The 14,570-nt window shown below is 57.8% G+C and overlaps 6 protein-coding genes across 6 annotated transcripts; 4 read left to right on the top strand and 2 right to left on the bottom strand.

Moving 5' to 3' along the window:
- Positions 1 to 107: 107 nt before the first annotated feature.
- SCHCODRAFT_02701501 (uncharacterized protein) lies at positions 108 to 2,595 on the top strand (the record flags this gene model as incomplete). Its single annotated transcript, XM_003031661.2, has 11 exons — positions 108 to 194; positions 256 to 423; positions 476 to 542; positions 595 to 615; positions 672 to 824; positions 882 to 997; positions 1,069 to 1,157; positions 1,209 to 1,298; positions 1,351 to 1,361; positions 1,415 to 1,525; positions 1,625 to 2,595. The coding sequence occupies 11 exons, from the start codon at positions 108 to 110 to the stop codon at positions 2,593 to 2,595; spliced, it is 1,884 nt and encodes a 627-aa protein (XP_003031707.2).
- An 809-nt stretch (positions 2,596 to 3,404) lies between these two features.
- On the top strand, positions 3,405 to 4,975 carry SCHCODRAFT_02626554 (ras-domain-containing protein). The gene is made up of 7 exons (XM_003031662.2): positions 3,405 to 3,542; positions 3,591 to 3,636; positions 3,699 to 3,773; positions 3,837 to 3,918; positions 3,980 to 4,173; positions 4,233 to 4,351; positions 4,505 to 4,975. The coding sequence occupies exons 1-7, from the start codon at positions 3,531 to 3,533 to the stop codon at positions 4,613 to 4,615; spliced, it is 639 nt and encodes a 212-aa protein (XP_003031708.1). The 5' UTR covers positions 3,405 to 3,530; the 3' UTR covers positions 4,616 to 4,975.
- A 244-nt stretch (positions 4,976 to 5,219) lies between these two features.
- On the bottom strand, positions 5,220 to 6,603 carry SCHCODRAFT_02626551 (CIA30-domain-containing protein). The gene is made up of 4 exons (XM_050345357.1): positions 6,506 to 6,603; positions 6,189 to 6,457; positions 5,828 to 6,028; positions 5,220 to 5,525 (listed from the first exon to the last, which is right to left on the bottom strand). Exons 1-4 carry the CDS (start codon positions 6,570 to 6,572, stop codon positions 5,319 to 5,321), a joined length of 744 nt encoding a protein of 247 aa, XP_050200126.1. The 5' UTR covers positions 6,573 to 6,603; the 3' UTR covers positions 5,220 to 5,318.
- Positions 6,604 to 7,134: 531 nt separating this feature from the next.
- SCHCODRAFT_02542567 (uncharacterized protein) lies at positions 7,135 to 7,826 on the top strand. The gene is made up of 3 exons (XM_003031663.2): positions 7,135 to 7,435; positions 7,509 to 7,653; positions 7,712 to 7,826. Exons 1-3 carry the CDS (start codon positions 7,219 to 7,221, stop codon positions 7,770 to 7,772), a joined length of 423 nt encoding a protein of 140 aa, XP_003031709.1. The 5' UTR covers positions 7,135 to 7,218; the 3' UTR covers positions 7,773 to 7,826.
- Positions 7,827 to 8,363: 537 nt separating this feature from the next.
- SCHCODRAFT_02626545 (uncharacterized protein) lies at positions 8,364 to 10,095 on the bottom strand. Its single transcript, XM_003032101.2, has 6 exons — positions 9,809 to 10,095; positions 9,640 to 9,757; positions 9,268 to 9,585; positions 8,998 to 9,200; positions 8,666 to 8,867; positions 8,364 to 8,589 (listed from the first exon to the last, which is right to left on the bottom strand). Exons 1-6 carry the CDS (start codon positions 10,034 to 10,036, stop codon positions 8,489 to 8,491), a joined length of 1,170 nt encoding a protein of 389 aa, XP_003032147.1. The 5' UTR covers positions 10,037 to 10,095; the 3' UTR covers positions 8,364 to 8,488.
- Positions 10,096 to 11,249: 1,154 nt separating this feature from the next.
- SCHCODRAFT_02626537 (uncharacterized protein) lies at positions 11,250 to 14,205 on the top strand. Its single transcript, XM_050345356.1, has 5 exons — positions 11,250 to 11,600; positions 11,657 to 12,623; positions 12,680 to 13,471; positions 13,527 to 13,555; positions 13,615 to 14,205. The coding sequence occupies exons 1-5, from the start codon at positions 11,493 to 11,495 to the stop codon at positions 14,122 to 14,124; spliced, it is 2,406 nt and encodes an 801-aa protein (XP_050200125.1). The 5' UTR covers positions 11,250 to 11,492; the 3' UTR covers positions 14,125 to 14,205.
- Positions 14,206 to 14,570: the final 365 nt, after the last annotated feature.

Raw genomic sequence — 14,570 nt, 5'->3', positions numbered from 1 at the left:
ATCGTCCGGGCGCGGGTCAGCCTTCTTGACGCTTGCACATTGTCTGCGTTCCCCCGAGCAGCCCCTCCGTATCCAGCGCGCTCCCTCGCGGATTAACGAGCTTCGCAATGGCGCAAACTGACCCAGTCTTTCCTCCCGGGCCCATGGTGATGGAGCATCTGGAGTTCACCGACAGCGAGCGATCGAGCGTTCGGGTTAGTGGTCGTATATCAGTCTAGACCCTGAGGGGCTAACGACGCTGCGCACGTCTGCTAGGTGGTCAACGGCTTTGCGGTGATATCGACGCTTGCGCTGGTGTCTGTCGCGGTGAGGATTGCATGGCTGGCGACCCGCAGGTTCTTGCGGAAGGACCCCACGCTGCCCAAGGAATATGCGTTCTTCAGGACGCAGCTGGGCAACTATGCGGTGTGCTTGCTTGTTGCGGTACGTCTTAGCACTACTTTCAGTATGGCTAGATGCTCATTGGAACTCACAGAATATGTGCAACTGCGTGTCCGGGCTGATGGGGATCAAGTACACCGTTGACAGCGGCATCGACGACAGTGAGTTACTCGGAGTTGTATCCCCTTTCGTGGCGCTGATTGAGACTACCAGATTCGTACTGTCAGGCGCAAGGTCGGACAAACCCAAAGTATCTCCGTCTACTCCATCCATCTAACGAAGCACTACAGCCGTAATGATGCAGCTGGGCAACTGCGCCACCGCGTACTTCACGGTCGCCATCGCCTTCCATTCATTTGCATCCCTCGGCCTTCGCGTCCGCCATTCCGCCGTCATTGGCACCGTCACGATCACCGCTGGCTGGGTCGGGTCTGTGCTGCTAGGTTCGCCCGCGCTTACAATGAGGCGATTGACCCAGGTTCTCAAACTTTGCTCTCTAGTGACACTACCCACGCTCGCGCCGCGCGATGCGGGCCCGCTGTACGGCATATCTGGGCTATCGTGTGCCGTGCGAAACGTGTATCCTACGCAGCAGTTTGAGTTCCACATCTTGCCTGTGAGTAGGGGTTGCCAGAGTGATGGGGGCTGTCAGAGCGGTACGGAAAGCGGGCTAACCATCGGATACAGATCTTTATAGCGTCGGTCCTTTCTGCCATTCTTTACTCACTTATATTCCTGGTGCTGCGGGGGACGCTGAAGATTCGCGATGGGATTTCGTGAGTTGACACGAGATTATGCACGAGAGTTTTATGCTGACGAGACTGCAGCCTCAACTTCAACCCCGCGGCCAGATACGACATGACGGAAGGCCAAGGATACCACCAATTCGTGGTCAGCATTGCCCACAGCCTTGTTTGGTGAGTGGCAGCCTAACTGAAACGGTTTCGTTGGTACTAACGCACTTTGTAGGTATCCAATCGGTAAGCTCCCAGCCGTTGCATACTTCAAAGGCAATTACTGAACTTCGGTTTAGTATACATCATCCTCATGCTGCCCTACTCGATCACGCTGCTCCTCGCCATCGCGGGCTTCGCCATACCCTTCCCAGTCATCATGGTCGCCTTCGTTCTCTATTTCATGATCAGTGAGTTGTCCCATCCTCTTTGACGCTTGATCAACCCTCCTCACCTTCATCATCTGTTTCTTTGACATCTTTATGGACCTCACTCACCCTCACCCCCAGGCGTCGCCAACGTCCTCCTCCTTTACAACACCTTCCGCGTCCTTGGCCCCGCCTTCGACTCGCCCTCCTTCACCACGCCGTCGAAGACGAACGTCATCGGCACCCTCGCCAGCGCCTTTTCGTCCAAGAAGGACTTGGAGAAGGACGGGAATACGATGTCATGGTATTCGCAGTCGAGTCAGCCGAGGCCGAGTCTGCAAAGTCAGACGAGCGTGCCGACGCTGGCGTACAACCAGGCACCCTCCCAACATTCCCGCGCTGGCAACACCTCGTACGCTGCCGGCGTCCGTCAGCCATCTGCTGCCTCCATGCATCCTCGTCAACTGTCGGTCGCCTCCTCCCTCTCAAGCACGAGCGAAAAGCAGCCCGAGTCGCCCGAGATCGGCAGCTGGCGCGTGCCGCAGCCCGCCCCCGTGGCGCGGAAAATGTGGGAGCGCAAGCCTTCGTACGACGCGAGCGGTGCCCCTTCTTATAACGCAAACGCCACGCCGCGCGTGCGCTATAACGCGGACGGCAGCGTGGCGCACGGGAGCGTCGACTCGAACATGTCCGCCAATCACAATACGGGCGTGACCTCGAACCGCATCTCAGTCGCGTCGTCGGAGAGCAGCCTGCGCGTGCTCGTGCTGCCGAGTCAGCAGCGTCCCACCGGAACGAGCCGCGCGCAGACGCCGCCAGGCCCTGTCGGTCGCGCTCAGAGCCCTCCTGGTCAACAGCGCCTTGTGCCGCCGCCTAATCGTGCGCAGACGCCGTCCGTGGCGTCGCAGGACATCCGTGGGTGGCTGGCGCGGCAGCCAGAAAATGGTGGTATGCCCCGCCAGCCGGCCGCTGCTGCCGCCAACCCACACCCCACGGGCCGCCTCCCTCGGGAGCTCATGATGGGCCGGCCATCGAGCCCGACGGGGAGCCTGTCGAGCACGTCGAGCGCGGGGTCGCGGAGGTTGGTGAAGCCGTATCGTGGGCAGCTCTAGGCGGCCTTCATGCGCTATGGTATCCGACATCGATATGAGGTATACATGGATAGGTCGATCCTGGCACTGGTGCCGAGGGGAGCCCTGACTCTGCATACCTGCGTTGCGTCGCCCGAAGTTTCCTACACTCTACGTTCTCGGCGGCGCAGGGAGTCGGGCTTCATACTGGCGAGCTACCACGCTATGGGTGCTGTCAAAAGGACGCGCCCACGACTCGCCACTCCGGCCTACTTTTGCTACTTGACTTTGACTGATTCGGATACGGATGTCTTCTCGGATACGGATATCCCTTCTTCACGCGCGGGCGGACTGGGACTGCTTGAACATTTTACGTTGGATGGCTTACTTTGTTATTCTTCTTCGTTGTTGTTGTATCATAGTGCTACGTATTGCAGGCATGCGTTGTTCTACACTCTTTCCCTTCTCTTAGATGGGATGAGGAGGGGGATGTTCCTCAAGACCCGAACAGCATGCGACCGCGCGCAGCGGGTTGACTTGCGAGGTGAGATGGTGCACTGCTGCACCGTGACGAATCATACAGCCATCGCTCTTGATGATGTCCGTCAGAGTCGGTGAACAGCTTGATGCAAGCTGTATAGGCTAGCGCTACTGTGTACTGCATAGCGAAACCTGACTGAAGACGGTGTTGACACTTGCACTGAATTGGGCTGCCAGGCTTCGCTGTCAGAGGGTAGTGACATGCTAGCGGTGCATGCTTTCCTCCTCCGAGGCGAGGTCCCCGCCGCCACTGGGCTCGTTGTGGGTCCTCGCGGGATGGGATCATGATGGGAGCCTGGGGTGTTACAAGTGTTTGGTCGTGTTTATATCGCATAGGGGGGTTTCCTGATGCTGGCTGAACGTGCTTCCGCCTGCTTTCACTCCCCTCGCCCGTCCGCACTTGACGGCCTTTCCTCTTCCCTTCTTGCTTTTCAACGATGGCGTCCAGGGTGAGCGCGACGGTGCCCAGCGAGGGCGCGCGCTGACATCCCTCCCAGGCTCAGTTTCTCCGGGAGTACAAGCTGGTCGTAGTCGGCGGTGGTGGTTAGTCACTCACGCTGCAGTCGCGTTCAATGCGCGCCGTGCTCACGTCCTTTCGCCCGCAGGCGTCGGCAAATCCGCGCTGACAATCCAGTTCATCCAAAGCCACTTCGTCGACGAGTACGACCCGACGATCGAAGGTGAGCACATGCGCATGCGCGCGACCGGCCCTGCAGCGCAATATTGACGCGTCTGGGCCCCAGATTCGTATCGCAAGCAATGCGTGATCGACGAGGAGGTTGCGCTGCTCGACGTGCTCGATACCGCAGGGCAGGAGGAGTACGGGTGCGTCGAAGCGGCCGCTCACCACGCACTGCTGTTGCTGACCGGGATTGAATCCGCCCAGGGCCATGCGGGAGCAGTACATGCGCACGGGCGAGGGCTTCCTGCTCGTCTACTCCATCACGTCCCGGAGCTCCTTCGAGGAAATCAGCACGTTCCACCAGCAGATCCTCCGCGTGAAGGACCAGGATTGGTTCCCCATCGTCGTCGTTGCGAACAAGTGCGACTTGGAGTATGAGCGCCAGGTCGGCATGAACGGTGCGTTATACCTTGTTCTCTCCCGCTGCCCTGGTGCTCATGCGCTTGTGCTTTTACAGAGGGCCGCGATCTCGCGAAGCACTTTGGCTGCGTCTTCATCGAGACATCGGCCAAGCAGCGCATAAACGTCGACCAGGCCTTCACCAGCCTCGTCCGCGAAATTCGCAAATACAACAAGGTACGCTTTCATCCCTAGCACACTATCGCCTCTGCATCCTTATCACACTCCCTACCTCCCGATCGTCTCTTGACCTCCCTATCACTCGCCTCACCGTACCTATTCTATACATCCTATCACCTTACCTCTCCACCCTTACTAACCCCCTTCCAGCAAGAACAGGGTAAAAACATGCCGTCTGGCGGCGGTGGCGGCGCACCCGCGACGTTCGGCAGCCCCGACGAGGCATCCGGCGGCTGCTGTGGTGGCTGCGTAGTATTGTAATCCTTCTCCCTGGGTTTTTCTTGTCCTTCGCCCTTGCCCTTCATACCTGCGCGGCCGGTCACTACCCCGTCCTTACCTGACCTACCTACCTACCTGCCTCGCTCGACGTTACCCGTACCACTACGTGCGTCGCATGGTCTTCCATCTCATTCACCTGGCATTCCACTCGACTCGCATGGTATTACCCGGGGCAGGCGCGGCATCATGGTTACCCCTGCGTCTTCGCCCTTACTCGCGCTCTTCATGCCATCTCCCTCATGCTCGTATCTTGGATATACGTGTCCGCTCGTTTACCTTAGTTTTCTTTCTTCCTCGTTGTATATTCTGAGTACCATAGAATCAATCGGAACTTGCGGATTCGTTGATGTGAGAGGGTTAGGGCTATCTAGCAATTGGGACCATTCTACGCGAGCGACGAGGAGACTTGGGCGGGAGGGTCACTGCGGAAGCAATTTTGATCCACGTGGCTTGCCTCGTGGGTCGGTAACTAAGCCCACGTGCCGCGTTTGTGTCTACCGGTGTCCATAGGCGCCAACTGCTTATGGACTCCGTCTGACTTTCAGTTCCTGCGTGCCTAGCAGTGCTTCGCAAGCCTTGGGTCTTTCTTGACGAACGTCATGGCCAATGGAATAGTAGACAGTCCCATTATCCATAAGTTTAGTATATAGTACAAGTACAATGGGGCAAATCCAATGGTCGGCGTTCAAGCCTTTTCAGATTGAGCTTCTTGGATGTCCCCAGGCTCCACGACCGCAGATATCGTGTCAATCCCCAGCTCGTACGGCCCCGCGACGAGGCTGTTACCACCGAGGATGGAGACGCCGATGGTACGAAGTTGGTTGCGCGGCATTTTGTACTGGTCGCGCGCGATCTCGCCCGCGTTCTTGCGCACGAAATTGTCGAAGGGGATCTGGGAGGAGAGGTGAATATGAGGGAAGGGCAGCGATACAGAGGGGGGGATAACAATTGATGAGGGGTGAGAGGAACGAGCGAGAGAGTCGGGATGAGGAACAAGCGAGAGTCGCATGAGGGAAGAGGATTTGCAAGCAGTGGTCGAAAACTGCAGCGAGAGCAGAGACGGGAACGATGAAGATTATAAAGAAAGGCGAAAAAGGACGGGAGGAATAAGCGACGGTAGCAGTCCGCGTCCGAAACGGATTGCGAACGCCCGCTCGCGGACGGAGAAATCCACTAGAAAGATCAAGCACGCACGTATACATCTTCCCAGCCACCATCCGAGCGCTTGAAGTACAGTCTGTGTTGCCAGAGATCATTCGAGTAGCCGCCCTCGGTCTGGATGTTCACGAAGTACGAATTCCACGTCCGCGGGTCGCCCCCTGCGCGCACGCGCAAAGCCAGGTAGTCGTGGTAGCTGACATTGTGCAGCATTTCGCCGAAGAGGGTTGGCCGGGGCTGGGGGGAGGACAATAATTATGGATAATCAGTAAGGCGGGGGAATAAGCGGTAAGGAGGGAGGATAAGCCACCGACGATCGAGGCAATCGAGAGTAGTAGAGCGAAGGCACGCACGGTCAGCACGATTGGTAGGCGGACGCAAAACGCTGCTGACGCACCATGCTCCTGAATCCTGCGTACCCACTGCGCAAGGTGCGCTCCTTACCGGGCTGCACGTCCAACCGCATCTCACCCCAGAAGCGGCCGACGGCGCTCTTGCCTGGCAGGAGGCGCTTCGGATCCGTGTCGAGCTCGAGCTTCGCGGTCGAGCGGCCACCGACGTCGGAATCACATCCCGTTGCAAAACCCTTGAGGTCCTCGGGGGTATTTAGCGCGAGCAGGGGGAGGGGCGCACGCGAGGGGAGGTCCGCGCCCTTCATGAAGACGACTGCCGGTTGTCAACGCGCGAAAGGGGGGAGCGAGACAACCACGCAACGTTTCCCGACATTGTCCTTGAAGACCTGCGCGGACCGGTTGAGGTACTGCGACCACTGGCCCGCCATGGTAAGTAGTGGTCGGACGGTAGCACGGATGGCTAAGCGCGCATGCCCGACGCGCCGAAGCGGACCGCACGACGTCATCGCTGATTTTCGCACGGGCTCAATCTGGACCCACAACGTCAGCGGCCAAGGGTTTTTTGGCCGCCCGGCACGCCCGGCACGGCATCTTCCTTCACCAGTATCCACAATTGGTAGCCCTTGTCGACGAATTGGGACGAGATTTGCCTCCGCGCACTGCCCTTGTAATAGTCACGCACAAGACGGCCATACGCGTGAGAGCGCACAATACAAATACACGCACAAGACCGGCTACTGTCGTGACCGTCATGGACGCGAATGGGGCGCGGCAGGGGCAGGCCCATAACACATGGGAATGCACAAGCGAATATTCTTCGGGTAGCATAACAAAGCGACGGCGCCCGATGCTCGCAATCCTTGTCCAGGCCTGCACGGACTCGTTGTGCATGCCGAATGGGAGGGCGAAAAACAATTATGAGTACAATAGCTCTGCCGTCGCGTCCCTGGGATGGGCACGGAGGCAGAACAATGGAGAAATAAAAGAGAGCGTGCTGGGTCCTCCGAACGCATTCGAACTCGACACGCCTTACCTCCTCCTTCGGCTTCACCCATTTACTCTGCACCATCAGCCATGCAGCTCAGCCTTTTTCGCCTCATCCTCGCCGTCCTGGCGCTCCTGGTCACAATCGTTGCCGCGGAGACCAACGCCGAGCGCATGTCGAAAGGCTTGCCCCCATTACCACCGCGCTGGCTCGTCAAACACCGGGCTCAGCAGAATAACGAACACACGGAAACTGACGGGTCCGCACAACCCGGAAGCCGACCAGAAATGCAGTCGCGAACAGAGAGTGAGTAGGCGTACCTTCGCCCGAAGCCCTGCCTTCAAGCCCTCCGCACACCCTTGCTGACCGCCCTCCCCAGCTGCCGAGCCCCGTCATGTCTCCATGTCGCCCACCACCTGCATGGTCGACTGGGCTCTCCCCGGCACGAAGTGGTGCTGCCGTCGGAAATTCGACCAGCGCCTCTCCAGCTCGTTCTGTTATCCCGCGGATTCCTGGGGTCGCTGGTACGTCGTTTCCTGTCAGTGTCTCTTCCCCGATGACTCATTCACCTTCTCCTCGTAGCTATGAGCACGACTATCCTTATAAACGCTGCTGCAACATGCTGTTCAACGTATGTCAGTAAGGGACGTGCGTGTAGGCGCCGAGATTCGTTAGGCTGCTGGGTGATTGGGCGCCGCAGAAGCCATGCACGTCGCACGGCTCATTCGGCGCAACACAAGCACCTCTCAAGGTGCACACATCGTACAGCCGAACTCGTCGGGGAGACGCCATTGTTCACCAAGGCGCTGTCCATATCATTAGACAAAAGAAAACCTTGTCTAGAAAAGTACCGTACATACCGGGTTTTATTGGGTTTCAAGGGGAATATATCATTTTTCAGCACCAACGAGAGTGCGAGGCCTTCGCGATTAATCTATGCGTTGTAAGCGCGGAGGATCGCCAAGATGATAGGTGCCAAAGCGGTGGACCCTCGAGTTTGACCGCCAAGAGGTTCTGGAACAGGAAAAAGGGCATAGATAGGCGCGTCTGGCGGCCCTGCAGGACAGGCCGGCTGTGGCATCGAGCGATTCCTTGGACTTGACATCGGTATGATGACCGCAGGCTGCGACGAAGAAGGTATGCAGTCGTTGTAGAGAACAATGATGGTTCATTGTTCTCGGCACATGCCGAAGTCTGTCACGTGGTCAAAGTCACAAGTTCGAATCCTCAATCCGACGGGAGTAAGGCCGTGGTGGGGTCGAAAAAAGGATACACGATTCATTGATCATTGCTACATGACACTTGGAAGGCTTTGGCGCCAAATACGGGTGACTTCGACTACACCAGTGCGAACCTTCACTACGCAGCGCGGGATGCCTGCTGGCGGAGCTGCGCCGAGATCGCGTCCAAGGACGACTGCTGAATCGGCGTGATATAGGCTGCCTTGCGGTATTTGTCAACTGCAAGAGGATTTTAATACAGACCGACGCAAACGACCAGCAGGCAGGCGCAGGCGGAACCAAAGCCAGCACTCACCGGCCTCCTTAAGAGTGTTCCACTTGGCAACCAGAATCGCGTCGGTCTGCGCCGCCGTGACCGCGTTCGCCTTCTTCACGTCGTTCGCAACGATGCTCTTCAGGTTCGTGAGCTGCGCGGAGATGTTGTCCCAGACCGTGATCATGTCCTTCAAGGCGGTGACCGCGGGGTCGATGGAGGCATAGAAGTTGGTCAAGTCGGTCTGGGGGTATGCTATGAGAAATGTATCAAGGGAAAGGGGAGCGTCGGGGAAGAGGGAGGGCGCGTTAGGGAGAAAAAGGCGCGTCAGGGAAGCGGAAGGGGTGTAAGGACAATGAAGGAGAATGACATACGTCGACCGCGTTCAGGTCCGCAAGGAGGCGTTTCTCGTCGGAGATCTTCCCCTCCTCGTCCGTAATGAGTTTCTTCATCTCGTCGATCTTATCCGCCATGTCAGCCGCCTTCTTCCCGAAGACGCCAGCGACGACAATAGCGGAGATGGTGCCCCACAAGGGCACCCAGACGTAGGTGAGGGTCGTGCACGCCACGATCACGTCTGGTAAGGAATCGCGCTATCAGCGTTCCGGGCACAGAAAAGGATAGACGTTATGAGTTATGCGCACCATGCTCGTATTCCTCCTCGTCGCTCGCAAGCTCCGCTTTGTTGTCCACGAGCAGCTTCTCCAAGGTGGCCAAGTCGCCATCCTCGGCTTTCAGAGCGGCGGCCACCGCATCGAGGTTCGTCTTCAGCGTCGTCTGATCGCCCTCGGTCTGCGTCTTGAACGTCGTCAAGTCGGTGACGACCTGCTCGGCCTTCGCCTTGATGTTGGCGATATCCGTGACCTGCACGTCGATCAAGCCGTTGATGGTGTCCGTAAGCTGCTGCGCCTGCGTGGGCGAGGTGGCGTTTGCCAGGGACCGGATGCCCTGCCAGATATTGGCTGGGCGGTGTTGTCAGTCTATCGGGGCAACAATGGTCTCAGAACGGGACATACCGTAGTAAGAATCCTGCGCAGTGCCGCCAGCGTTCTGGGCATAGCTGTAGATGTCGCTGGCGATGGCCACGATACTGGGGTAGGTCGTAGTCTTGAACGTCGTACAGTTGGCGCTGCACTGTGTAGGATCAGCCGCAACGTTCACCAAAAAGGAGAGAAGTGTACATACGGTCTTGTAAGCCGCAACGAGGGGCGTGATGACGTTGGAAAGCTTGGTCGCGATGTCGGTGGATATTTGCAGCCGCTTCTGGTAGTCGTCCGGCGTGACGGGGAGCAAGACACCGGCCCACACATACTTGAGGAGGTTGTATACGTCTTCCTGCTGGAGAACGTAGTTGCCGTCCGCGTTCAGGAGGCCCTGCGGGGTCATGTCGATGGTTGGAGTATCGGAAGACATGTCGTTCGTCGAGAGGATGGGATGTTGCGAAGACTGGCAGGCAAAGACGGGAGGTCTCTGGGGACTCAGCAGACGAGCCTGAAGCGTATATAATGTACGTTGATGCGCAGACGAGCTCGAACCGTCATCCGAAGGCTCAAGTTCATTTTACCGTGTACAGTGTCGTAGAGCTTTCCGCTGGAATCGTTAGTGCGTGGCGTTCGCTGAAGACCCAATCATAATTAGGTATGCATGACTCTCAACGTTCGCAGGGCTTGAAGAAGATGGTCAGGCGGGACAGCCGCAAATGCGCAGCGCCGGTGGCCGGCGGAGTTGACCTTCCGCGCGCGTGAGCAGCTCTATCGTCACGACTTAGAGAGCTGTCTATCCACGCCACTGCGCTACTCCAGGCATCGAAGCGCGACTGGCTCCATGCAATTGTGGGGAAGGTGCTCGTTGAGCAGAAGTTAAAGTCATCTGTTCATGATCAGGAGGGTAGGTGAAGGTAGATGCATTGATTGAGTTAAGACGCGCTTTGAACACGTACTGCATCCCATGCTATTAGCTTCGGACGAATTCCGTCAATCCGACGCACATATAGACAAGGTCCAATCGCCAGATGGCTCCGCGGCCAAAGAGCGTATCTTGAGGAACTCGTGCGTCCTTCTTCGAAGACCCGACTGTCTTTTTCTTACTGAGGCAGCGGCCTTAGAAGCTTCGTGATGATGGTGGCGGTTGTAGGCTAAGGGAGACGAGCACATCGCCGTGACCGGAATACTGTCACGCAATGAACTTGCCACAACAAGCTCAAAGTTGCACAAATAGACGATCCTTTGCCTTCCGCATCCGCCGCCGACTCGATCGACGGCGTGGTCTCGTGAACCAGCCTCCAGCAAAGGAATGAAACATACGTGTCGTCTTCCTCGATAAATGTCCCAGGAAGTTCACCATGGCCGTTTTCAAGAGGGGCTGCGATAGGTGACAGACTCGGAGGACGTCCGTGACCGTTCGAATCTAGAACAATGAAGTAGCTCAGGCTACAGGTGAGGGTTCTCAAACCTTCACTCAATTCTTACGTCTGGCTTGCGTACAGCGCAATACCTCGTGCACTCTTCGCTTCATCATTTGGATGTATCCGCCGAGCGCGTTGAAGTCGCCCAAAGACTCAAACAGAAATAGTATCGAACACCCCATCGGAAGGCTCTCAGGCTCACGCGCCGTTGCGTTCTACTATGGAAGCTCTAAATGAGGGTACCACCTCCTGGCTCGTGTGCCAAACGGGAGATAGCTCCCAAGCAACGCCAGTCGCTGTCGTATTGCGCAGCCCCCCGTGGCGTAGTTGTTTACGGCGCTATGTGTCAGGAATGGGGACTTGGCCATAGCTGTCCCTTCTTAAAGTCGTCTCGCCCTCCGATGTCATTCTATCAGCGCCTCTTCAGAAGCTCGATTCATTTTCTACTCATCGCCTCCTTCGACAATGGCCATGAACAAGCCCTCGTCCCCGCAAGAATGGCACCAGTGGGCCACTTCTCCCTCGCTCAGCAAAATACCTGCGATGGCCAGTCAGATCACGACCGGTACAAGCGTATGTTCTCCGCGTCGATCTCACTTGCGAGCGGTGCTGCTGACCGTGCTCCTCAGTCTGTGACACGCGATGTCTACGTCGACGTCAGCCACCTTCAAACGGCCGGAGTCGACTTCACCTATGTCTACACTGACATCCTCGCGCTCTCCCCCGCTCCGACGGTGCAGCTGCCGCTGCCAGCGCTCGCCTCTATCACGATCTTTTCGAGGGTGATAACCTCGGAGGCGCCGGTGAACATCCACCTAACGACCGCATCTGACGATGCTGCTCAAGTAATAATCTGGGCGACGTACGTCGACCAGCCGATTACCGTGTCGCTTGGGAACGGCTCGCCGCAAGCGCTGAACCTCGGCGTCATGTCGGGGAACGTTGGCGTCTCTCTGACGGCCACCAAAGGCACCCTCGCCGTGGAGTACTACAAGAGCTACTTCTTCCAGGACATCGCTCCCGACGGCGACCTGTACAAGATGCTCGCAACGCAGCTCCGCATCACGTCCGTTCTCTTCTGGACTCAGCCAATGGTCGCCGCGCTCCTTGCGCTCCACGTCGTGCGCACCACTGTCCGCGCCTATGGGAGCAGCGCGCTGCTCAACATCCAAGCGTCCGCAATCCTGCAGCAGATCAGGGCGGCCGATTTCGCTGGGCCGGGCACCTCGTACGCGCCAGTCCTAAAGCTCGACTTCTACAGGAACTCGATGGTGACCATCCTCACTGCCGGAGCCGCATTCCAGGCGCAGTACGACCGCTTCACGGACAACAAAGCCACCGTTGACGACCAGCTGAAGGCGTGGGATAGCATGCTCGTGCAGGCGCAGAGCACACTGGCCATGCAGCAGCAGCTTGCGCTCGACGCGAAGTCGAAGTGGCTTTCCGCGCAGCAGATTCTCTCGACGGCGCAGAACGACATGAAGGTTCACCAATGGACCCTGGACGTTAAAGCGTCCGCCTTTCGCGCTGGGATCGCGATTTGGCAGCGGCAGAAGACGCTCGACGCTGTGGTCAACATACTGCAGGCTATCGTTAGTGAGTCTTTCCCCTATACCTTCTTTGTTGATCTGTCTTGCTGATGATGATGTTAGCATTCGCCCTCGCCATTGGCGCTATATGTATAGGAGACCCCGCGCCTGCCGCCGCTGCGCCTGCTGAGGCTGCTGCTGCTGTTGAGAGTGCCGCCGCCGCTGCAGATGCCGCCGCGAAGGTGACGGGCAGCATCATCGACAAGAAAACCTTGGAAAACATCCAGAAGGTTGTTACGGGTATCTCGACCATGGTGCACTCCACTATCGACAATGCAAACGCCATCAACAGCGCCGCAGCTGGCGGGTCGAGTGCTTTGTCTCCCTTCCCCGAGGAGCAGGGCGATGGGGACTTGCAGGCCCTCGTCGGTGGGGCTGCGTGGGACAAGTGGATCCTCGGCGTCGAGGCCCAGATGGGCTACGCGGTCTCCGAGGGCATCGGCGGCGCTTCCGGGTACCTCCTCGAGCTGCGCAACCACGCCATCAACGGCAAGCTCACGACGCAGGCGAGCGCACAGGCCGTCAAGGCGGGGCAGGAGTACGTTCACCACCAGCTCGCTCTGCAGCTCGCGCAGGCGGACATGGTGCGCCTGCATGCGCTGCGCCTGTCGTTCAAGAACGAGGCGGACCAGCTCGACGTCGCGCGGCTGCACTTCTACGACCGCCTCGACGCGATGCGCACGAGCACGCTCATCGAGCTCCGCAACATCATGTGGGCGTTCAAGTTCTACACGCTGACGGATAGCTCCTTGGTTCTCGACCCGAGCAAGCGGATGGAGGAGTATCAGGCAGACCTCTCTCAGCTCGTCCGCGAGGTCGAGAGCTACGAAGAAGGCACGGCGAGCGACAAGTCCCGTAAGTCGATGATCGCACCCTCCAACATATACGCTGGCTTATTCAGTTCCGCTAGCCATCCATTTTGTGCGCGATATCAAAGACGTGAGCGTTCTCCCAAGCCGCCCGTATGCTATCATACCGACTGACTATTTGTCCCACAGCCGTGCTTCGACAGCATCGGTCTTAGCGTCATTGCCGCCCTGCAGCAACAGCATTCTGCTACCTTCGCCCTGGTCCCTCGTCCCAGCACCGGTGACAAAGCTCTACCATACCCAGCAGGCCCCTTCACCGACGGCAGCGCCTTCCGCGTCTTCGGCATGCGCGTCGTCTTGCAGGGCCTCGTGCCCAAGCCCTCGGCGCTCTCACAGGCTGGCACGGCCGTCGTCTGGATTACTGTCGGTACCTCGGGCATCTACAATGACATCCGCAGGGACAACGCGGTCTTCGGCTTTACCAGCCTGCCCCAGATTCGTCAGTTCAAGTACCTCGTCGACGCGCAGGGCAAGGCGGTCAACAACGGCATCGAAGTCGACTCGATCATCACGATGTCGCAGCACATGGATCCACCCCCTTTTACGCAGTGGTCGATCACGATTGACCAGCCGGACCTTTTCGACCTGACGAATCTGACGGGTGTCCAGCTGGAATGGCAAGGTGTAGCGTACATGTAAATTGAATAAACTCGACTATATTGACTTGGTATCTTTGTAGGATCGTTGTACCATCAGAATTTGAATCTCTGTCCCGCTGTACTTGTTTGTATCGAGCCTTCGAAAAGTTTAACCTAGCACGGTAGCGCTTCGGCGCACTGACCACGCGCAGCATGAGCCGCACCGCGACCTCTACACCGAACCACCCAGCTACGATAACAACCGGCCAGGAAACTATTCTCCCGGCAGTTTTGCATAGAGATGCAAGCACTCACAGGCCTTCAAAGTCTACAAAAGCTAAGGTCAAGCAGGATAGATATATCTGAGAGGGTGAGTAAGATAAAATCCTGGATGTCCGATGAGCGGGACCAAAGAGACGAACGGCCATAAAGGTGCGTGTCCTTGGCGCTTCCACGTGAGCTCCACGCGACCACTGCCGGATCATTGGAAGTATGATCCCAGTGCTC

The sequence above is a fragment of the Schizophyllum commune genome, assembly GCF_000143185.2.
Source record: "Schizophyllum commune H4-8 unplaced genomic scaffold SCHCOscaffold_6, whole genome shotgun sequence".
Classification (NCBI taxonomy): Eukaryota; Fungi; Basidiomycota; class Agaricomycetes; order Agaricales; family Schizophyllaceae; genus Schizophyllum; species Schizophyllum commune.
Note: the sequence above shows the minus strand (reverse complement) of the source record. Positions and strands in the feature narration are given on the sequence as shown.